Source organism: Chelonoidis abingdonii, chromosome 2, assembly GCF_003597395.2.
Source record: "Chelonoidis abingdonii isolate Lonesome George chromosome 2, CheloAbing_2.0, whole genome shotgun sequence".
NCBI lineage: Eukaryota > Metazoa > Chordata > Testudines > Testudinidae > Chelonoidis > Chelonoidis abingdonii.
Window position 1 is genome coordinate 273,075,404 of NC_133770.1, and position 24,091 is coordinate 273,099,494.

General features: G+C 39.8%; 1 protein-coding gene across 4 annotated transcripts in view; it reads right to left on the reverse strand.

Moving 5' to 3' along the window:
* CSMD3 (CUB and Sushi multiple domains 3) overlaps positions 1 to 24,091 on the reverse strand; it is a 1,318,842-nt gene that overhangs the window by 827,202 nt on the left and 467,549 nt on the right. The window contains exon 7 of one of the 4 annotated variants that reach the window (XM_075063194.1): positions 410 to 721. The exons of the other annotated variants lie outside the window; for them this stretch is intronic. Coding sequence (XP_074919295.1) covers positions 410 to 721 — 312 coding nt within the window. The remainder of the gene's footprint in view (positions 1 to 409; positions 722 to 24,091) is intronic. 4 annotated transcript variants of the gene reach the window in all.

The following is a 24,091-nucleotide window of genomic DNA, read 5'->3' on the forward strand; positions in this document are numbered from 1 at the left end:
TAAATATATAGCATTGATGTTTAGTTTAATTTTTATGTCCCCTTTCTGAACTTTATCTGATCTCACTTATACTAGAGTAAATGAGAAGATCCAGTAATATAAATCAAAGTAAGAGTAACTATAATTAGGCCCTACATTTCTCTGTCTCTTTCCCTTTCTATAATTACACCAAATTTTCTCTGTTACTACAGCTGTTTCTTACAGATTCCTTTTCCATCCCTCTGCCCACTAGAATCAAAACTGCACACATTCCTTTCTTCAGTTTTAATCTGACTAAATTCCTGTCCCTTGATTTTCACCACTTGATTCAGTTTCACTGTGTGATTCTGTAACTGACTTTTCATCATTTGCTTGTGTGAAATACCTGCATTTGTAACTAAATGGGCACAAGTAAAATAATTTCCAATACCTCGATGAGCAACAACTGCAAGTTCTTTAGTTCTTTCTATCTGCTCAGCATTTCTTGGTCTTCTTCTTGCACTTGGTATGTTTGCTTGATGAAGGAAGAGCATTTCCTTGGAAGTGGTGGGTTCCAGAATTGATTTTCTGAGATTCATAGCTTGCACTCGCTGCTCTTCGGAAAGTCTATGGTTGGTGACAGCAGTAACACTGGATACAGTAACATCAGCAGATGTGCTAGCAACAGTAATAGCACCAGTAGTAGCCGCAATATGCTCCTCTAACTCACCACTGGAGGCAGTTTTGGTCAAACTGGAAGAACCTGTGGGACACATAGTAGCACTGGATGCTAACTTTTTCTTTTGAATTGTGTTTTCTGAACAATTTATTAGATTAAATTTCCCTCTGTTTACCACAGCAAAGAAAACTGAAATGGAGAGAGAGTCCATAGCACTTTAGTTTTAAAAATTGCAAGTAATCAGAACATTTGTGTGTCAGTAAACACAATGTGGCTGTACTGACTATTACACACATCATATTTGAATTTAAAATACCTTGCAAAAACTAAAGTACAGTACTTCTTGGGTTACCAACCAGGTTGGCAACAACAGGTCACTCAGATGTGCCAGCACACACCTGAAGGCAGCCTGCCTAAAACAAAAAAAGATAACTACATCTATATGGTGCGGGGGCAACTGAACAATGCTAACTACCCTAGCAAAGCTGACACTGGCTGACCGCAGTACAACACAGCCTATGGAGGTGGTGCCGGCTTTCTCATCCTACTCCAACAGCTGTGGTAGCTTGTAAACCTTTCTCGAATGTAGATTCAAAAAACTCTAAGTTCCAGTCTTTCCAGTGTTGCCTGAGTAAGGACATGAAAGACTGGAACTCCTGACAAGGAAAAGGACAGAAGGGCACTAGAAGGTAAATGTTTTAATAAAAGAATCACTTTGCATAGCCATTTACACTTGGTACGATACAGAAACTTTAATGAATGTGGTACACATACTCCAACACCATTACATCTTTCAGATCCCACCGCAAGATCACATATGCTATAATACTTAAAAGAAATCAGTCAACCAATAAGTATTTGCTTGAACATCAGTTAGGAGATGATTTAATTAAACAATATTTAAACTATCTGGCAAAGTGAAATTGTACAATAGATAAACTATGCAAGTCACATGGACTTATTTTTGTTACTCTTGTGCTTTCACCCCATGCTCTTCCATCCTCTGTTTCTCATTCTCACTTGCCACATCTTGGCACATATTTGACTGCAAGTTAGGGTTGCCAATTTTGGTCACATGACAAATATTAATCTTTAACTAAAAACTAAATCCTGGAGACTCCAGGACAATCCTGGAGAGTTGGCAACACTACTACAAGTGCTTTGAGGCAGGGATCACCACTTATGTGTTTTACAGCAGTGATTCTCAAAGCCAGTCCACCGTTTGTTCAGGAAAGCCCCTGGTGGGCCAGATCAGTTTGTTTACTTACTGTGTCCACAGGGTCAGCCGATTGCAGCTCCCACTGGCAGCAGTTCGCTGCTCCGGGTCAATGGGGCTGTGGGAAGTGGTGTGGACCGAGGGATGTGCTGGCCACCCTTCCCACAGCCCCCATAGGCCTGGAATGGCGAACCGTGGCCAGTGGGAGCTGTGATTGGCCGAATCTGCAGACACGGTAAGTAAACAAACTGGTCCGGCCCGCCAGGGGCTTTCCCTGAACAAATGTGGACCAGCTTTGAGAACCACTGTTTTACAGCACCTAGCACAAGGAGGGGCCCTACCATTTACTGGGGCTGCTGGGTGAAATTGCAATGCAAATACATAATAATAATTAAAGCCAGTGTAGTGTGAACTGTGCAGCCTTATACTACAATCTTAAGATTTAAAAGAAGCACATTTTTTTTAAAAACAGAGCTTTACCAGTGGTTTGGTACAATAATTGGTAAAGGCTTCTGGATATCCTTCCAGCTGATAACATTCCATGTTTCTATATTCACCGTCTAGCTGTGTTTCCACCAACCAGACTTTGAGAACCTGCCCTCTGTATGCATCTAAGCGTTCTAATAGACACTGCATGGGGAAAGTCATCCAGACTTTTTGTTCAGCTTTAGAAGGGAAAAGATTTACACACTTCAAAACAGAATAAGAGAAACAGAATGGAATTTGGCAGTATATAACACCTTTCATACTCAAGATATATTAAATCTCTTTATAAAGTAATTTAATGTAGTAACTGTGTAGGCAAACAGAACAGTCATTATGCATTCAACAACTTACACAGTCTCTGACATTAAAATGAGTTTTATTTGCATGGGGAATGTTGTGCAGAAGACTTGGTGTTCTGCTGCTCTTTCTGAAAAATGTCACAGTAACAGGATCTGTAAGTTCCATGTGGACTGTAATTAAAATACATGCCAAGCATTACTCTTACTACAGACCAAAGGGACCTTGAGTTGGTATCTGTTCCAAAGTAGGCCCTTCTAAAAGTGCAGCAGCACTTCCCCTTGAAGTATTGCAAGACCTTGACAACACGGGGGAAAAACACAGATTTAAAAGGATGACTTTTTAGCAAAGAGGGGGAGAAAAATTACTAACTGAACCAGGATGACACCAATATAAATAAAAACTACTATTTATTCTAGAAGAAAGCAGCAGGCTGGAGCCACAGTTTATGAACAATTTTGAAAGATTGCACTAGTCATGTTTTGTGACGTGATGGGACTTAAAGTGCTTTTGTGGTTAAAACCCACAAACTCCTTTTCTCCCTAGAGGGATAGCTTTGAACACAGTAGTGTTGCTTTTGAAGCCAAGAGCCCTTTACATGATTAATTAGATGACTGATCCCTGAAGCTTCCAAACTATGAACAAATATTATTTATACCAGGGGTTCTCAAACTGGGAGTCGTGACCCCTCAGGGGATCCTGTGGTTATTACATGAGGGGTTGTGAGCTGTCAGCCTCCACTCCCAAACCTCGCTTTGCTTCCAGCATTTATATTAGTGTAAATATATAAAAAGTGTTTCTAAATTATAAGAGGAATCACATTCAGGAGCTTGCTGTGTGAAACGGGCACCAAATAAAAAAGTTTGAGAACCACTGATTTACATCATGCTGGCACCTGTGGAGAAAGAGGCAGTCTCTGCTACTACCAATATCTAATTTAAAACCAAATTATATTAAGGGTTTGAGGCCAGTTTATATAATACTAGACATGTGGTGTTTCAAAAACTGTTACAACTTATTGAACACTCCATTTGAAAACCTTCAGTAAGCAAAATACCACTTATTTAAAGCCACTTACTTAAAGCTCCAATGGTTTGTGCAATGAAAACTATAGCGACTGGCTACACAAAATTACCTTCAAGTAAAACCTTTGGCTTGTTGTTCTGTCACATCAATTTACAACACAAAAATGGACTCATGCAGATGATCAGTAAAAAAGTAAATGGAGCATGGTCTGAGTTAATGCAGAAGATATCAAGACGAAGCCAGAGCTGTGTTTATGCTACTCTAGATAAACAATTTAAGTTACAATTGAGAATTTATACTACATGAATGGTTCTCTAAGCAGTATTTACTTGCAATCTGTAAAAAATACAAAGCTTGATGTGATAAAATTCCTATAAATCTAATTCCTAGAAGAGGTCTATACAAATCAGGGCTACCTGCATAACATAGTCTAGGGGTTGAAATGAAACTTTGCTTCAGTCACTGTCATAATTGAAGTCCGGTGCTCTAGCTGGTTCTAAACACAGTATTCATATTTCTTTTTCTCTCTTCAGTGGTTTATCTCATAACATCTTGGCATGTGTATCAGTTTTTCCCACCTGTTACTCTTTCCCACCCCTTCCCCAGGCATTGACAGCCAGATGGTCATCTGACTACCTAGTCACAGAGAGCCATTTGGAAAATGGTAAATAATTTTCTTACATTAATTTGATGAAAAAAAACATGTTTGTGAAGGTTTAAAAAAAAATTAAACAATTTTCAAAAAAGAATTTTCCATTTTTGACAGAATTATTAAAATGTTGAATGAAAAAGTCACTTTTTGTTGAAATGTCTTTCTCTATCCTTATTTCAACCACTTCCACAGCCGAGCATTCACCAAACATTTGTATATAGCCACCAGCTCAACCTCATTTATCCTATCACAGTCAAGAGCAGAGAGGGCTCAGCAGCCTGAATAGCAACCAATTTGTTGTCTGCAGGGGGAGAGAAAGGAAGTCCCAAACAGAAGTCCCCATGCTGGGTGGGTAATGATGGGAAAAGTGAGCCTGAAGGCTGCAAAAAGCTTCACTGGGCAGGATGAGAAGAAAAGGGTGCAACTGTCTGAACAAGAGTCACTTCCTGTGAGGTTTCCTTGTGTTAGAAGAGCAGGGAGAAGCCAGCAAGCACTTTATTTTAACATTATGTATATTTTTCATACACATTTATGGCTATATCTTGCAAGAGCAATCATGCATTAATTCCCAAGTGGATTTAATACTTTTCATTTCTTTCTGAAATATTATGCAGGAAATTCTAAAATGACAGATAAGCGGTAGAACTATACAAGACAGCAACGCAAAACACAGAATATTGCCCCAAAGTCTTAAACTCCTAAAACTTTGGGTCCTGCAAGTATATGGAAGGCCCATGAACTTTCCAGTCTATGCAAGTGCTGAGATTGCTCCCTGCTCTGTAACCATACTTTGTCTATTTCCCCATCGGTATTAGCCCAGCAAAGTGGGGAAAGCAACTGATAGCTAGACGTAGCCCTGGAAGTAGATTATTAATAAATGTTAGAAATAGAAATATTTACAAATGCAAATACTGGAATGTACACAGGGCTCCATTGGTGAAGTCAAAGCTGAGGAAAAAAGGAGGCAACAGAAAATACTAGCAGAGTAATTATGGGTTACTTCCACTACGCAAATGTAATCATCCTGCTTGACCATCTCATTTGGAAATAAAACACTTTCTCAAAATCAACTGTTTTATCTGATGCATACAAGAAAAGGGGCCACTTGTAATTGCTTCTGAGTAATACAAAAGAGTTGGATCAGAATTCATTATGAATAAGCCATTAGTGGCAGTGACCATAATATAACTCTGATATCCTCATAGAGGGTTCTCCTACCAATAGGCAGAGTTGTATAACTCAACTTCAAAAAAGGAGATTTTTAAAAATATATAGAGAGGAAAAAGAAGCTTCAAGGGAAAAAAGTAAGAAATTAAAATCAAAATAATCGAAGAAGAGGATGCTTAACGATAGCTTATTTGACATGATGTATTTAGAATCTAAGTTATAAAAAAGAAAGGGATGAAATCTCATTAGATGTACATACTTTAAGTGAATCAATAGAACATTTATTGAACAAAGATCATTATGAAAAGAGGTATAACTTAGAGCAAAATAGCTGAGAGAGTAAATTATATGATTAAAAGTCAGAGTGCATGAGTTTGTATAGGGAAAAAAAAACCCACAAATCAAACCAAAAAAACCCCAGACCTTTAAAAATCCATCCCTAATATAACTAAGAAAATGGAACACATTTTTGCAAGTAAGAATAAAAAAGACAATCAACTGGCCTAAAAGGAATAAAGTTAGAAGAGAAAAATACCATAGAAGTGCTTTGGCTCCTCACACCAAGAAAGTATGGAGGGAAATGAATAGGCTAGAGATATTGCAGAATGAAACTTAAATGAGATTGGAACAGGGTCAGCTACCACCTGAGTGCCCCAATTTTGGCTTAGGGTGATCAGATATCCAAATTTTATAGGGACAGTCCCAATTTTTGAGTCTTTTTCTTATATAGGAACCTATTACTGCCCCACCTCCATCCTGATTTTTCACATTTGCGGGCTGGTTACCCTATTTTGGCCAGAGGTCACTTAGTAGGCACCCTGCCTCAATTTACCTTCTGCAGAGCTCCATACATAAACTCTGCCAATCCAGAGTCCTGAAAACATTCCCATTTTGGGGTCTAAGTTATTTATATATAATTCATAACAATACTTAATCCTGGGGCTTCTTTCCTTTACTCAGAAGAGAATCCTCCTCTTACCTTGTCCACTCCCTTACCTTCCTGCCTTTTTGCTCACTGCAGCTTGCATTAGCCTTCTACCTCTGTCAAAGCTTCCTCCCATGGTTTCTGTTTCTATCTGGCTGTTTACAGAGTCCAGCTGCCCTCTACCAGGCCCTATCTAGGCTATTAATAAGGCACAGATGGGCTGGACCATGTAGAAATTACAGAGACCCATCACACCACGAATGGGGTGAATGCAAGATTGACTTTGTTTCCTGCTTTCAGACTCTTACTCTCTTGCACTTTGTTTCCTAGTGGTAACTCTAAATGTTCACCATCACTAACACCACAGTCCAGTTCCCTCTAAAAGGGCCCAATCTACAACGTGACAAACATATTTGCACAAGATTTCCCTTGTGGGAAAGTCTATCTCTAGATCCTAACCCTGGACTGACACATGTTATGTAGTGCTGTGAGAATTACAATTCTCTGAGAGAACTGTTTGATGGACCGAGGGAGACAATAGTTCCCTCTTCACATTATCATGTGCAGGTTTGAGGAGATGCCTGAGAGCTAGAACAGGGTAATTGGTGACTTCCTGGGCAAAGATAATAGCTTAAGGATACACAGTAGAGGACATTGGCCAAGGGATGGACTCATGCCTGTGAGAAGCCAAATGCAAAGAAATAATTTACACTTCTTAAAAATTCTCTTTCAGAGGGGAACTTATTGTTGGAACAGGTTGGTGTCTGCAGCATATTTTAGGGAAATTTGTGTCATGTTTAAAAATGAAATGTATCGTTTATTTGTATTACAGTAATGTTTGGAGGATTCAATTGAGTTCAGATACAGCTAGATACAGTACATACACAGTAAGAGAAAGTTCCTGCTACAAACTGCTTGCACTTATTTAAGTGACTGATAACCTTGACAGATTAAATTGCAATAAATGTGGTTTTCATCAGCATTCTGAATAATGTAAGCCCCAAAAAGCTGAATCACTAAAAAAGGATGCAATTTATCATTATAAGCATCTACTATACTGCAGGCTATAGTGAAGACTAGTCCATTTTTTAAAAAGGTTGAAAGGTGATGCTGGGAATTATAGATTCATGATGCTTATCTAAATACTGAGAAAAGTATTTAAGAAAATGAATACAGATTTATTAACTTATCTGATCCAGCCCTGTCGTGATAATCTGGAGGTTTAAAGAGGCTAGGGAAAAAAAAAAGATAAAATAATGGAGATATACCCATCTCCTAGAACTAGAAGGGAGCTCAAGGGTTATTGAATCCAGCCCCCTACCAATGCTCAAACCACTGAGCTATCCTTGTTGTGAGAGTGTCACCAGGTGGTGCAGAGCCAGTGTACCAATTTCAAACATCACCCATCCTGTGGTGCCCAGAATAGACTGCCTGTCTGAAAAGGCAGCACTCCAGCTCTTCTTGGCTGGTATAATGGTCCTCAGAGACTATAGCTAGTCAATATACTTTACAGCATCCCTGAATCTGCCAGGGCCAGCAGAGAACTGGTTTCATAATCAAGAGCTGCAGCTGTTGCAAGGTGAAGGATAGCTCAGTGGTTTGAGCATTAGTCTGCTAAACCCAGGCTTCTGAGTTTAATCCTTGAAGGGGCCACTTAGGGATCTGGGGCAAAAAACAGTACTTGGTTCTGCGAGTGAAGGCAGGGGGCTGGACTTGATGACCTTCCATTTCCAGGAGATAAGTATACCTCCAATTATTAAATGTCTCTGTGGTCCCTCACCTCCTTCCCCTAAACTGTGCTCAATGGACACAGTTGAATCTAGCACAGAGCTTTAATGCACCTAGATGAGTATAATGATAGAGATAACCAACACATCCTTCTCTAATGGTAAATCATGACACCACAATCTACTGCAATGCTTTAAAACACTCAACAAAATTGAGGATAAGGAAAACAGTGGATATAATTTCTTTATGCTCTCAAAAAACTTCCAATAAATTTCTTTACAAGTGGTTATTAAAGAACATTTGTAACTTCAGAATGAACTAAAGAGGTAATTCTGGATAACAGACTGGGTAAATATAAAGCATCAGAATGAATGGCCAAGTGTCATCACTAAAAGAGGTTAATAGCAGCATTCTTATGAGATCAGTGCTAGCATTGGCTATATATTTATTAAAGAACTACAAGACAATAGTTAATTGGTAAAACTTGCTGACAACACAAGTTGTTTAGATTAGTCAGAAGACAGTAGGGAGGATTGTGAGAAAGTTCAGATGACCTAACAAAAAGCTAAGTAATTTCACAGCATGATAGCAAATGAAATTCATCATCGACAAATGCACTATGGAAGCTGCAATTTAAATTAATTGACTATTGATGGGCTCTGAAGTTATAGTAAACAATCAGGTAAAAAAAGATCTATGGAGATTATAAATTTGCCTTAGTTTGCAGAAGCAAACACAGGGGAAAATATTAGGGTGAGAGAATAATATAGAAAATAATATAATGCATTTACTGTGCTTGCTCTTTAAGACTGTACGGCTTTGAGAGAGGGTTCCCTGTTCTTAAAATGGGGAATTCTGGGAGAATTGGCAAGCATTCTTAAACTAGTATAAATATTTAACGTGCACCCACAGTATATGGTATGTCCAATGGGAGTGGCAGGGGTGAGGCTGGGGTGCACCGTGCTGCAGGAATCTCCCAGGCTCTTGCAAGTTCCAATGGAGTAGTTACAAAAACCCCAGGTTAGAGCAGCCAGTTTAGATCACTTGATTTTAATTATTTTAAATAGAACATAGAAATTGAGATGGATCCAAGGAAGGTCAAACTGATCATAGGAATGTAGTGTTAAGTGGTGAGCAGTGGAGTGGAGTTCTGAATTCCAAGAGAATAAGATTAAGATTTTTCAGTGTAGAGAGGATAAACAAATGAGACTATTATAAAGGGACTACAGAATAATGAATGGCATAGAAAAAAAGCAAAGAGACATATGGATTTTCTCTTTCCTATAATAAAAACAAGAAGGCAATTAATATAAAATGAACAAAAGGAATGCTTTAGTGTAACATATAATAACTTGTGGAACCCATTCTTGCAGGATATTATTTAGGAAAATATGTTAGCAGGATTTAGAAAGGATAAGTCTTTATGAAAAACAATAGCATCTACTAAGCTACAATAGCAAAGGTAAAATTATAAAGGTATCAAGTCTTCTGCTTTAGGACATAGAAACCATTAACGAGGGTCAAAAAATATCTCCCAATGGAATTCTATTCACAATACAACAGGGGCATAAAGAAAGTGCTACACATGTTTTGAAATTGAGAGGATGCTGGAAGAGGTATAGTATATTCCATTAAAAGTGAATTATAAATGTGCAATTATTAGTAGTCACAGTAAAACCTAATTGAATTCATCCAGTCAGGAAACAAAATTATATCATATGATGTATGTGCCCAGACACACTAGCCTCAGCAATGCTTTGATATTTTTTTTAGAAAATAATTTACTTATATAATTCCATAATCTTCACATCTAGAGTTATCAAATATATCAGAGCAAATAATTCACATAACATAGGATATGTATAGGAACAGTGGGTGTTCCATTTTCTAGTGCTCTTTCTGGCCCGCAAGAGAATACAGCTTACTAATAAAGGAAAGCACTTCATACGACAAGAGTTGAATACCAGTATATTTCTTAATTAACTCATATTGCCATTAGCTAGTTAGTGCTGAATTTATTTCAGAATGAATAAGTGAGGGCCATCTTTTGAAGGAATAAATATATTGTTTGTAAGGGAAAACACTTCTGAGTTATTTCTGTTTGGATTAAATATGATACAGTCTTATTTATCAATTAATTTTTAGCAAGGGAAATGTTAGGCAGCACTATAAAGTTATATGGAAGAGTTGGTGAAATTTAATAAAAAGATCTATCCTAAGTGAGATGCAGAGAACTCTCTAGGAGACCAATGCCATTATGAAGCTATTCAGGACCTATTCTGAAATATACTTAAGACTGTAAGAAAAGAGGTCATTTCTGCAAATATAATTGATGACATTAGCATTGAGTAGGTAACAGGTAGGCTGTTAAGCTGTAAAGCGTACCTCTTTTGTGCAAGGCACAATGGCTCTGGCTCAGTAGGAACTGCTATGCTAGTAAGCTCCAGTGAATCATTAGTCAAATAATTTCAGATAACCTGTAGACATTTGACTGAGTATACATTCATCCTTAATGTATTTAGAAAGGAGTGACACACAGGGAATCTGTTGAGCTGGATTCTGCATTTGATAGAGAAACGCCTTGGGTTGTGATGGGAGAACACACATTGAAATTTGTCTAAAATCATGTGCTGGCCAAGATTTTCAGAAGCAACTAGTGACTTCAGGTAACAATTTTTGGATGTTTAACTGAGGCACCTTAAAAGACATCTGATTTTCAGTGGGGTGGAGTACTCAGCACCTTCTGAAAATCAGGTCCCTTTAAGCAAGTTGGGAGCTGAAAATTTGAGGCAAACATAATCACCAGTCATTTTTGAAAATGTTGCCCCGCTGTTGAGAAAAACACCACGTGCTGCCCCTATCCGAGTGCCAGCTCCGCAGGTCCCATTGGCCAGGAACCACGACCAATGGGAGCTTCGGGGGCAATGCCTGTGGGTGCAAGAGCAGTGCACGGAGACTCCCTGGCTGCCCATGCACCTTGGGGGCCACAGGGACCCAGCAACTGCTTCCTGGGAGCCACAATAAGTGACGTCAGGACCCCATACTTCAAACTTTCCTCCCACACCCCAACCCCCTGCCCCAGCCTGAAGTGGGGTGGGGCTGGGGATGAGGGTCTCAGGGCTGGGGCAGAGGGTTTGAGTGCAGGGGTGTGAGGGCTCTGGTTGGGGGTGTGGGCTCTGTGATGGGGATGAAGGCATTGAGGTACAGGAGGGTCCTCTGAGACTATGGCAGGGAGAGAGGATTCTCTCTAGCTCTCTGTTTCCGCAGCAGCATCTGGGCTGGGGCTGCAGGATATGCGCCCATCCCATAGCCCGCACAGGTCCAGCTGGGGCTAGGTTTAGGGCAGGGTGCCCTGCGACAGGGCTGGGACAAGACTCCGCAGCTGGGTCTGGGTAGGGGTGGGGGACCCCGTCCGCAGCAGGTCCAGACTGCAGCAGATTTGCCGTAGGGGAGACCACTCTGCTGTGGCCGGTTTGGGTCTGGGCTTGGTTTGGACCAGGGGAGGGGCGCCCCTCCCCAGGCTGCAACAGGTCCCTAGGTGGATTCCCTGAGCACCTGTGCAGTGCTAAATAGGCTGCTGCATGGCCAAGAAGCTTAGAGGGAACTTAGCCTGCAGGACCACCACATCTACTGCTTCCCCTCTATCCACAAGGTTTGTTATCCTGTCAAAGAAAGCTATCAGTTTGGTTTGACACAATTTGTTCTTGACAAATACATGCTGAGTGTTACTTATCACCTTATTATCTTCTAGATGTTTCCAAATGGTTGTTTAATTATCAGAGGACAAATCTGGCTCCATGAAATTAACTGTCCTACTGCATATAATATAGTTACTTCTCAGTCCAAATATTCCTCAGTTACAATACCACCTGAGGTTCCAATTCTGCAAACGCTTACCACCAGGTATAGAACTTACTAACAGAGATAGGCAAGTAACTGTTTTGTGTTGTTGTTGTTGTTGTTGTTGTTTTGTGGGGGGTGGGGGAGTAGGTTGCTGCTAGATCTGAAAAACTGGAAAACAATTTTGAATGACGTTATTTGTTTAGATTTCAGGCACTTTTAATCCTTTGTTTTTTTATAAGAGGAAATTTGGAAATGAAGGGCTGGGCTCTCAAGCTTGACTAGGTCTGCCATGATTCACCATGGCCAGAAATTCTCATGCTGCACTGTCTCCTCTCTCCAGGAGTAGAGACCATTGCTTCTCATGGGTGATATAGTCTGATCATGTATCCCAGATTACAGAAGAGAATGGGATCATACAGCATCTGAACTACAACTCCCATGAGGTGCCATGGCAGCATTTCTGAATGTAAATATTTTGGTTTTCTGATTAAACTTTTGGTTTTCAAATTTTCACCTAAAAGATTAATTTTACTTTGGAAAAACTCCTGGATCCCCCCTGAGCAATGTACGTCCTGTACCAATGTAGCAAATGTAATCTGTGAGAACATGGACACTTCTTCTGCTTCTAACTTCCTTATGTGGAGTTCTCTACAATGGTGAATGTCTACCAGGATTCAATAAGCTTTTTGCCAGTTAAAAATAATAATAATAAAAAAGTAGATAAAGCTAAACAATATATGCAAGTGCCTGACCGGAAGAACACTATCCCATAGGAAAGTTTCTGGCAGTGGTATGAAAAATATCATATGCCTTGGGGAAAAAAACAACACTTTGTTTAAAACAGCCTTTAGCCAGCATATTTTAGGAGCTTTACAAATTAGCTTCCTTTTCAAAAAATATCGACAGATTGAGGGACTTTGTTGCAAAATGCCCTTGTTTCAAATGATAAATTAATGTTACATGTCGCTGAGTTAAGACATCAAGATGAAGAGATGAGGGGTTCTTGGAACATCAGAGCAAACTCAGGCATTATCCGTATTCAAAAATCTACAAGCCTGTGTCTGCTGCTCTGGTTTTGCTGCATTTTGATGCCATGCTCTGTGAATATTTCTGTCTGCGAAGATCCTTGTTAAGAAGAGATAAATATGAGGTCTTCTCCTCTTGGTCTTTGATCACCATTTCTCATGCAGAGTCCAGACATGCTTTTGGAACTTTGGACTGTGACCTGTAATTTAGACATTTAACCCTCCTATCTGATAACATTTTATGTGAAGACAGGCAGTTTGATCCACATCTGGTGTAAATTGTCATAGTTACACTGAGATCAATGAAGCTACACTGATTTACACCAGTTCAAAATCTGTCCCGTTGGGTCCATTAACAATGCAGTATGTTGACATCTCTTTTCCAGTGTATGAAGTGGTGCCAGGTGCTCTCAAATGTTACCACACCCAGGAAGATGGTGTAAAAGTGACACGCTGTACCTCAGAATAACTCCCTATAACCCTCATATTCACCACTTCTATATGGTTATGATACATTTTGTGCAAAGCTTGCCTCATCAGATATCATTTGAAAACTCATGGACTACTGAACATCATTATCCTGTTAACATGTGTGTATCATCATTGAAGTCATGAGATTTTGCTGTATGTTTGTTACTAAAACACATTCTGAGTCTGGGGAATGCTCACAAACTAACTCTTTAGAAATAACAAAAGAACTACAAACAAGGGACTTGCATGTCATCCTCAGAAATGGCTCACATACAAAAAAGGTGTGAGCAAGAAATCTACAGTTCACCTGAGAGACATGTTGAATCTCACTTACTCATCGGACTCATTGTCTGCACTCCAGCAGCGGAGTGAATGGAGAGTATAAAATAAGAGACAGTGACATCATTAGTAGGCCTCACCTTCCCCACTTCCACAAAACAGGCAAGATTGCTTGGAGGTCAAAGAACAATCAGTGAACTGAAACACTATTGCTATTCCAGGCTCTGGATTCTGTTGAGTAGAGACTATCCATCATGCTGGAACACATTAAATTTAGGGCTGTCAAGCAATTAAAAAAATTAATCACTATTAATCATGTGATTTAAAAAATTAATTGTGATTAATTGCACAATTAATCACACAATCATGCTCTTAAACAATAATATAATACCATTTACTTAAATATTTTTGGATGTTTTCTACATGTTTAGATATATTGATTTCAATTACAACATGGAATACAAAAGTATACAGTGTTCACTTTATTTTTATTACAAATATTTGCATTGTAAAAAAGAAAATAAATAGTATTTTTCAATTCACCTACTGCAAATACAAGCATAGTGCAATCTCTTTATCATGAAAGTTGAATTTACAAATGTAGAATTATGTACAAGCCCCCCCAGTATTCAAAAATGAAACAGTGTAAAATTTCAGAGCCTACAAGTCCAATCAGTCCTTCTTGTTCAGCCAATCATAGAGACAAACAAATTTGTTTACATTTACAGAAGATAAAGCTCCTTGCTTCTTCTTTAAAAAGTTACCTGAAAGTGAGAACAAGCATTTGCAGGGCACTGGTGTAGCCAGCGTCGCAAAATATTTACATGCCAGATGCGTTAAAGATTCATATGTCTCTTCATGCTTCAACCACCATTCCAGAGGACATGTGTCCATGCTGAAGACAGATTCTGCTCAATAATAAAGGTTGATTTTTTTTGATGCTTTGTGTTCTGTAGTTTCCACATCAGAATGGTGCTCTTTTAAGACTTATGAAAGCATGCTCCACACCACATCCCTCTCAGATTTTGAAAGGCAGTTCAGATTCTTAAATCTTGGGTTTTGAGTGCTGCGCGATCTTAGAAAATTTCACATTGGTATCGTCTTTTCATTTGGCAAATTTGCAGTGAAATGTTCTTAAACAAACCTTTGAAAGAGTTCATCATGTAAGATTGCTTTAACATAAATATATGGCAGAAGACAGTAAAATAGAGCATGAGACCAACTAACATTAATTAACACATCTATTCTTTAACGAGCAGCATCAGCATGGAAGCAGTCCCCATGGAATGATGCCGAAGTATGAAGGGCATAGAATCTTTAGCACTTCTGGCATAATATCTTGCGCCACCAGCCACACAAGTACACCAGCTCGGGACTTCAGCACCCCGTCTTGCCGAGCCAGACACTCCAGTCTACTTCAACAAAGACCCAGAGTTGAATCACCTGCCCCCAAAACTGCACGTTTACCTGAAACAGCTCATAGAGTGTACTTGTCTTTAGCACCCAGATGCCTAACTCCCAGTGGGTCTAAACCAAAATAAATTGTTTTACTCTGCTTAAAGCTTATGCAGGATAAACTCATAAATGTTCACCCTCTATAACGCTGATAGAGAGAGTGCACAGCTGTTTGCTCCCCAGGTAATACATACTCTGAGTTAATTAAAAAGTAAAAGTGATTTATTTAAATACAGAAAGTCGGATTTAAGTGGTTCCAAGTAGTAACAGACAGAACAAGTAACGTCACCAAGCAAAAGACAATAAAAAAGCGCAAATCTATGTCTAATCAAACTAAATTACAGATAAGATCCTCACCAGTTCCAGAATGTTCCCTTTTACAGGCTAATCTCCTTTTAGCCTGGGTCCAGCAATCACTCACACCCCTTGCACACTGTCCTTTGTTCCAGTTTCCTTTCAGTATCCTGGAGGGGTGGAGAGGTTTCTTCTTTAGCCAGCTGATGACAAAATGGAGGGGTCTCTCATGGGTTTAAATAGACTCTCTCTTGTGGATGGAGACCCCCTTTCTCACTCCTATTCAAAGTCCAGCTTCAAGATGGAGTTCTGGAGTCACCTGGGCAAGTCACATGTCCATGCATGACTCAGTCTTTATAGGCAGAAGCCAATTTACACATGGTATCTTGTATATCTCCAGGAAGACTTCTCATGTGGATTGGAGCATTCCAAGCTCTTTTGTCTGCTAAGTACTTCTGGACTGCGCACTTAATTTGCACATTCCTTTCCCAAGAAGTGACCAAATGTTTTAACTAAGGCTACTTAGAAATCAAGCAATTATACAGCCAATGTTCATAACTTTGAACACACAAATGGTGCCTGCATACAACTAGGATGAACATAACCAGTAGATCATAACCTTTACATTTAGCAAAACCCTATTCCAGTTATATCATACATATATTTATGAGCATCCCCACCCCATAAAGCCTTATGGGGTACACTGTCACAATTGTAATTAAGAAGTGGGCAGCATTATCTCTTATAAATGTCAACAAACTTGTTTCTCTTAGCAATTGTCTGAACAAGAAGTAGGACTGAGTGGATCTGTAGGCTCTAAAGTTTTACATTGTTTTGTTTTTGAGTGCAGTTATGTAACATATATATATATGTTGCACTTTCATGATAAAGAGATTGCACTACAGTACCTGTATGAAGTGAGTTGAAAAATACTGTTTTTATCATTTTTGCAGTGCAAATGTTTGTAATAAAAATAATATATAGTGAGCACTGTACACTTTGTATTCTGTGTTGTAACTGAAATCAATACGTCTGAAAATGTAGAAAAACATCCAAAATATTTCATAAATTTCAACTGGTATTCTATTGTTTAACAGTGCAATTAATCGTGATTTTTTTAAATTAATTGTGTGACTTAACTGTGATTAATTGACAGCCCTAATTAAATTTCGTGGTGGTTCTGTGATGTGCACAAATGGGGAGTCGAATCAGACCATTAAAATCAGTTTTACTTACAACCTAAGACAATATTTGAATACAAGCTTCCAGAGAAAAAAAAGTTAATACAGTAACCCATTGACCTGATAAAACTGATATTAATCACCAGATATATGGTTTCCCATATCATGATTCCATGGGAATTGTACTGCCATTGTCATTTCCAGGCAAACAGAAGGGAACCAGAAAACTTGGATCTCAGTCCAGGAAAGTGCTGGTGCAGGAACCTAGTGCAGGAACTTAGTGCAGTAACTGAAATCAGCCATTCCATGCCATAGTGGATCATGGCAAATGGTACTGAACCGCTGGCAGGGCAAATCCATACAATTCTGCATTGAACAAATGAAGATTAGTAAGGATTTTCTACCAACAGAAAAACAAAGCGAATAGGGCCAGTCAGATCAGACTCTGTTTAATTCCTGACATGGTACATCACTACAGACCTGATTCTCAAGTGTGCTTCTTTACAACTAACTCTAATATTCTGAGCATTCATTTAGAAAAAATCCAGTTCAAAAGAAAGAGAAGGTTTAGGAGGGAATCAAAAAGAGATGGGTTGGTGCAGCTTCTCATTTATGCTTAACACGCAGCAGATTGAAAGTTAAGCAGGAAGAATTCCATCAGATTTCACTACCAAATGATCAATCAAAAACCACCTGCTAAATTTAAAGAGTCAGAAGTTGTGAATACAAGACATAGCAATTCATCCTGGGAGAACTTTACCCTCTCAGAAAAAAAAATCCTTTCTGGTATTTACACTGTAAAACAGTTACAGTTACAACTTTCTTTTGTCTTGAAAGCTTTAATAGAGTCTCTGCTCTATGAATTTGCGGATATTATCAAGGAGCAATTCCTTCCAATCAAAGAAAGAGAAGCTCAACTGCAGTCTATCAAAGATAGAACTTGAAGTGAAAGTAACAATCCTAAAAGTTACTAAGTGGCTTTGAATGGAGAATGTTGCTTAAATAAAAAATGAACTCATGGGGGTTGGCAAAGATCCGGGCAAGACTGTGCTTTGCCAACAGATAAAAAAATTCAAATATAATAGGTCACATTGTGCCATTTAGCCAGAGGTCCATGTTGGTGGCTAGTACTGAGCCAGATCACCCAGGGCAAACTAGTAGAGGGATTGTACCTCATCTGTCCCATGGCTTCCCAGTTAGCAGAATACACACTTTGGATGACACTGCAGCATGTTCTCCCTGCTAGGTTTGACCAATTCCATAGACCAGTATGGAGGGAGGATAGGATCATTTCCTTGCCACCACCACATCCTTCCTATCTAACTCTAGAGTAACTTGTGGTCCTCCACCTACTTTGTGTCTACTTTCCCTGCTGTACAAGGACTGTTATTTTACCTGATTCTGGTTCACAGGGATGGAAGGCCTCTTGGTCCTTACTTCCATACCCTGTACAGACAAAAACTGAGGCCAGACCCCTGAGTGATGCAGTCAAACTTACCTAACCTTTGGTATAAAGATAATTAGGTTGACAGAAGAATTCTTCTGCAGACCTACCTACTGCTTCTTGGGGAGTTGGAATATTTAGGCCAACTGGAGAAAGCCTCCTGTAAGCGTTGGTAGTGTTTACATTGAAGCACTACAGTGGTGTAGCTGCAGCAGTGCAGTTGTGTGGCTGTAGTGTTTTCAGAGTAGACAATATTCCTTGTACGAGCATACATCTCTGGATGGAGGAGAATTAAGCTACTTTACTTCTCAGTGACAGCATCCACATAGGAGCTTAATATGATGTAATGTAAGTACATTAATGTTACAGCTTTAGTTAAATTTCTCTTAACTTTTCTGAGTGTCATAAGAACATAAGAATGGCTGTACTGGGTCAGACCAAAGGTCCATCCAGCCCAGTATCCTGTCTACTAACAGTGGCCAATGCCAGTTGCCCCAGAGCGAATGAACCTAACAGGTAATTATCAAGTGATCTCTCTCCTGCCATCCATCTCCACCTTCTGACAAATGGAGGCTAGGGACACCATTCCTTACCCATCCTGGCTAGTATCAGAGGGGTAGCCATATTAGTCTGGATCTGTAAAAGCAGCAAAGAGTCCTGTGGCACCTTATAGACTAACAGATGTACTGGAGCATGAGCTTTCATGCTCTAATACGTATGTTAGTCTATAACGTGCCACAGGACTCTTTGCCATCCTGGCTAGTAGCCATTAATGGACTTAACCTCCATGAATTTATCCAGTTCTCTTTTAAATGTTGTTATAGTGCTAGCCTTCACAACTGTCTTAGGAAGGGAGTTCCACAAGTTGACTGTGCACTGTGTAAAGAACAACTTCTTTTTATTTGTTTTAAACCTGCTGCCTATTAATTTCATTTGGTGACCCCTAGTTCTTATATTATGGGAACAAATAAATAACTTTTCCTTATTCACTTTCGCCACATCTCTCATGATTTTATATGCCTCTATCATATCCCCAGTCTCCTCTTTTCCAAACTGAAAAGTCCTAGCATTTTTAATCTCTCCTCATATGAGACCTGTTCCAAACCCCTAATCTTTTTAGTTGCTCTTCTCTAAACCTTTTCTAATGCCAGTATATCTTTTTTGAGATGAGGAGATCACATATAGGCAAACCTTTAGCATCTGGGAAAAAGGTACCATATTTACAGCAATGGAAGCTAAAATCTTCTGATAAACAAAAAATGTTAAAGCGTGGTCAGCAACTATCTTAAACTCCACATTGTGTCAGACTCTTTGAGGGACCATTCCCAACAGTGGTTAGGTCAGTCTACATAGACAGAAAATCCCTGGCATCTTTGCTGAATTCTCCAACAAAGGTGCCTAGTACTGTCAGTTGTTATAGTGGTTTTTGTGAGGTCGTCAACAAAAAAAAAAAAACAGGAGCTGAACAAAGACCATCAGCTAGCTTAAGTGTGATTACAGATAAGATAATAACAGCTTTCAGCCTCTGCTTAGAACCGACAGTGTGCCTTGGCCCACATCCATGCTAGTGACCCATGAAGTAAAACGCTCTGTATCCCATTGTCAAATTCTTGAGGCAACTGTCAAGAAAAAGCAAACACACAAAGCCCACATGTATTTTTTGTTTTAGGGTTTGAGAAAGATATTTGAATTTCTGCATGGTTCTGTACTGTGTTCATTCATGCTCCAGCTTACTTGGTACCAGAAAAGAATAAAAAGAAAGAGGGAGAAACAAAGAACAAAACAGTAATGTGAAAAAGAAAACAGTCCAAGCAATTTAAGATTAGCATCCAAAGCACGTTTTTTTACATCAGTTTAAATACATATGAGCCACTGTCAACCACTAGAGTAACCAGTCCACATGTTGCTTCATATTTACACATATTTTTAGGTGTATGTGCTAAAAAAAAGTCTCTGTATTTTTTCTCTGATATACCCATTAACTTATTTCCTCTCTTTATTTTTAAAATTAGGTTTCTATGATAAAGAATGTTAACTTGAGACAGATCATGCTGGGAATTTAGCCAACATTAGATTACTGCTTTGTACATAGTTTTAGCACTGTAAAAGAATAATCGTCACCAGTATATAGTGCCAAGAAAAGGGAACAGGAGGCAGAGGGAGGTAAGGAACGCTTTCAGCAATTAAACATACTATAATAAATATAGGTCTAATACAATAATATATAATAAAAATAGGACTAATGCTAGAACATTAAAAGATTGATGAGAAAAAGTGACAAAGGAGATGGCGGCTCTCAAAAGTTTATATAAGAAGATAAGGGGGATGAGGCTTGTGTAGAATAAATAACAGAAAGAGCCACAACATAAGACTTGGTAGTAACGAGGGACTTTAGCTACCCAGACATCTGTTGAAAATGTAGTATGGCAAAATACAAAGTTCTTGGAATGTGTTGGCAACAACTTTTTGTTTCAGAAAGTGGAGGAAGTATCAAGAAGGACAGCCATTTTAGACTTGATTCTGACCAATAGGGAGGAATTTATTGCATTTTGAATGTGGGCTGAAAGTGATCATGAAATCATAGATCTCATGATTCTAATGCAAGGAAGGAGCGAGAGCAGCAGAATAAGGATATGGATTTCAAAAAAGCCAACTTCAACAAACTCCGAAAACTGGTAGCTAAGGTTCCTTAGGAAGAGAATTTGAGGGATAAAGGAGTTCAGGAGAGCTGGCAGTTGTTCAAGGAGATACTATTAAAGGCACCACTGCAAACAATCCTGATGCAAAGCAAAGACAGGAAGAATAGTAGGAGGCCAATATGGCTCCATCAGGAGCTCTTTAATGACCTGGAAAGCAAAAAGGAATGCTACAAAAAATGGAAACAGGATGAATTGCTAAGGAGTACAAAAAATTAACACAAGCATGTAGGGCCAAAATCAGACAGGCTAAGTCAGGAAATGACTTAACACCTACCAAGGGACATAAAATGCAATAAGAAGTTCTTTAAATACATTAAGAGCAATAGAAATATAAAGAAAAGCATAGGTCTTCAATTTAGCAGAGAAGAAGAGGTAATAACTGATGACATCAAGAAGGCTGAGGTGTTTAATATCTATTTTCGTCAGTTTTCACTAAAAAGGTTAATGGTGGCCAGATAGCAAAAATATATTAACATGAGGAGAGAAATGCAACCTAAAAGAGAGAAAGATCAGGTTAAAAAATATTTAGATAGGTTAGATATATCTGAGTCGACAGGGCCTGATGAACTTCATCCTTGAGGACATAAGCAACTAGCTGAAACAATCTTGGAATTGTATTAGAGAGGTAGCCATGTTAGTCTGGATCTGCAAAAAGCAAGAGCGAGTCCTGTGGCACTTTAGAGACTAACAAATCTTGCAATTATTATGGGTTATCTTCAAGAATTATTGGAGAATGGGTAAGGTCTCAGGACTAGAGAAGAGCAAACATAGTACCTATCTTTAAAAGGGGCAACAAAGAGGACACAGGGAATTATAGACCAGTCAGCCTAATTTCAATTCTTGAAAACTGGAACAAATTATTAAAACAATCAAATTGTAAATACCTAGAGTATAATAGGATTATAAGGAATAGCCAACATGGATTTGTCAAGAACAAAACCATGCTAAAACAACCTAATTCCCTTCTTAGATAGAGTTGCTGACCTAGTAGATATGGAGGAAGTAGTAGATACAATCCAGCTTTATTTTTTACTAAGACTTTTGGCACAACAAGCAAACTAAGGAAATGCAGTCAAGATTAACTTACTATAAGGTAGATGCACAATTGTTTGAAATACCATACTCAAAGAGTAGTTATAGTTCACTGTCAAATTGGGAGGGCATATCTAGTGAAGTCCCCAGGGATCAGTCCTGGGCCCAATACTATAATGTGTTTTCATTAATGAATTGGATAATGGAATAGAAAGTATGTTTATAAAATTTGCAGATGACACCAACCTGGGAAGGGTTGAAAGCACTTTGGCGGACAAGATTAGAAGTCAAAGTAACCTAGACAAATTGGACAATTGGTGTGGATTCAACAAGATGAAATTCAATAAAGATAAGTACAAAGTACTACACTTAAGAAGAAAAAATAAAATGCACAATCACAAAATGGGGAATAACTGGCTAGGCAGTAGTAGTACTGCTGAAAAGGGCCCGGCGGTTACAATGGATGTCAAGTTACATACGAGTCAACAATATGATGCAGTTGTGTAAAAGGCTAATATCATTGTGGGGTGTATTAACAGAACTGTTGTATATAAGATATGGGAGGTTATCGTCCTGCTGTACTTGAAGCCTCAGCTGGAGTACTGTGTTCATTTCTGGTCACCACATCTTAGGAAATATGTGAACAAATTGGAAAAAGACAAGAGGAGAGCAAAAAAATGATAAAAAGTAGTGGGCAACCTGTGACCCACGGGTGCATGCGGCCCATCAGGGTACTGGCTGCCACTTCCCAAAGCTCCCATTGGCCGGGAATGGCAAACTGCGGCCACTAGGATCTGCAGAGGGCTGTGCCTGTGGATGGTCAACATCAGCAAAATGTTTCACGGCTTGCAATCAGATTATCCTAATGGGCTGCATGTAGCCCACGGGCAGCAGGTTGCCCACCACTGCAATAAAAGGTTTAGAAAACTTGACCTATGAGAAGTGATGGATTATCCAATGGACCAAGAACCCTGCAGCCTTGGCAGAAGCTGCAGGGTGCCAGGGGAAGCCTCAGTGCTCTGACCACAGTACCAAGCAGAAGCACTGGGTGGATGAGAGGGGCGGGAGAAGTCCCAGCTCCCCAGCTCTGGTCCCACACAGAAGTGCGGGATGGTGAGGGAAGCTCCAGCACTTGGACCATGCCTGAGGCCCCGTCTGGGAGGAGCTCTCACTCCCTGCTGCAACGCTGGGGCCATGGAGGGAGGACAGAGTTTCTCTTGTCTTAGGGCCACGTGAGGGGGCAGAAAGGAGCAAACGGGTTGTGGGGCTGCAGCGGGGGTGGGCAGAATGGGGCTGCAGCATGGCTAGAACAGGGCCGGGGCCATGGGAGAAGGGGCAGAGTGAGGTGGATCCTTGGGTGTGTCCACAGGTAGAAGGGGTGGGGAGGCCCCCCCACTTGCTCGGCCCCAAGAAACCTTAATCTGCCTCTGCCTATGAGGAAAGTTTTAAAGTACTGGGTGTGATGCTGTATAGAATACATGGGACACTTTATGATATTGTTGATACTGATATTATATAATTGAAAGGAATCTGACCAGATATGCCATGTGTTTCTGTGAAAATCTTATAATTTGCCAAGTATGATAATGTTGTTTTTATGTTTGTATCACCTTTCTCAGGGGCAGCTCCAGGCTCCAGTGCAGCAAGCACGTGCCTGAGGTGGCAAGTCGAGGGGGCAGCCTGCCAGTCGCTGTAAGGGTGGCAGTCAGGCCGCCTTCTGTGGCGTTTCTGTGGGACGTCCAGTGGTCCTGCAGTTTAGGCGGCAATTCGGCATCAGGTACGCCGGCGCAGGACCAGCAGATCACCTCCAGAACCGCTGCTGAAATCTATGTGACCGGCGGACCTCCTGCAGAAATGCTGCTGAAGGCTGCCTGACTGTCGTGCTTGGGGCGGCAAAAAACATAGAGCTGCCCCTGACCTTTGTATTACGAGTTATAGATATGTACAGATATGTATAGTATATCTGTATTTCCAGAGTTGTGATGTGTTTCTGGCATGAACACTGCCTAGCCTATTTGATGGCCCATCAAGGGCCATCATGTGTACAATGAACTCACTGAAAGAAAAAGGGGATATACCTTATGAGTCAGCAAGGTGTGTGGTGTGCCAATGGACAGAACTCTAAGGCTTTTCCATGCCATGTGTTGTAAAGCTTGTGTTTGGGACACAGGAAGTACAAGCCAAATGGCACAAGACCATAAAAGGCAGCTGCATCATCTCCATTTTGTCTTCAT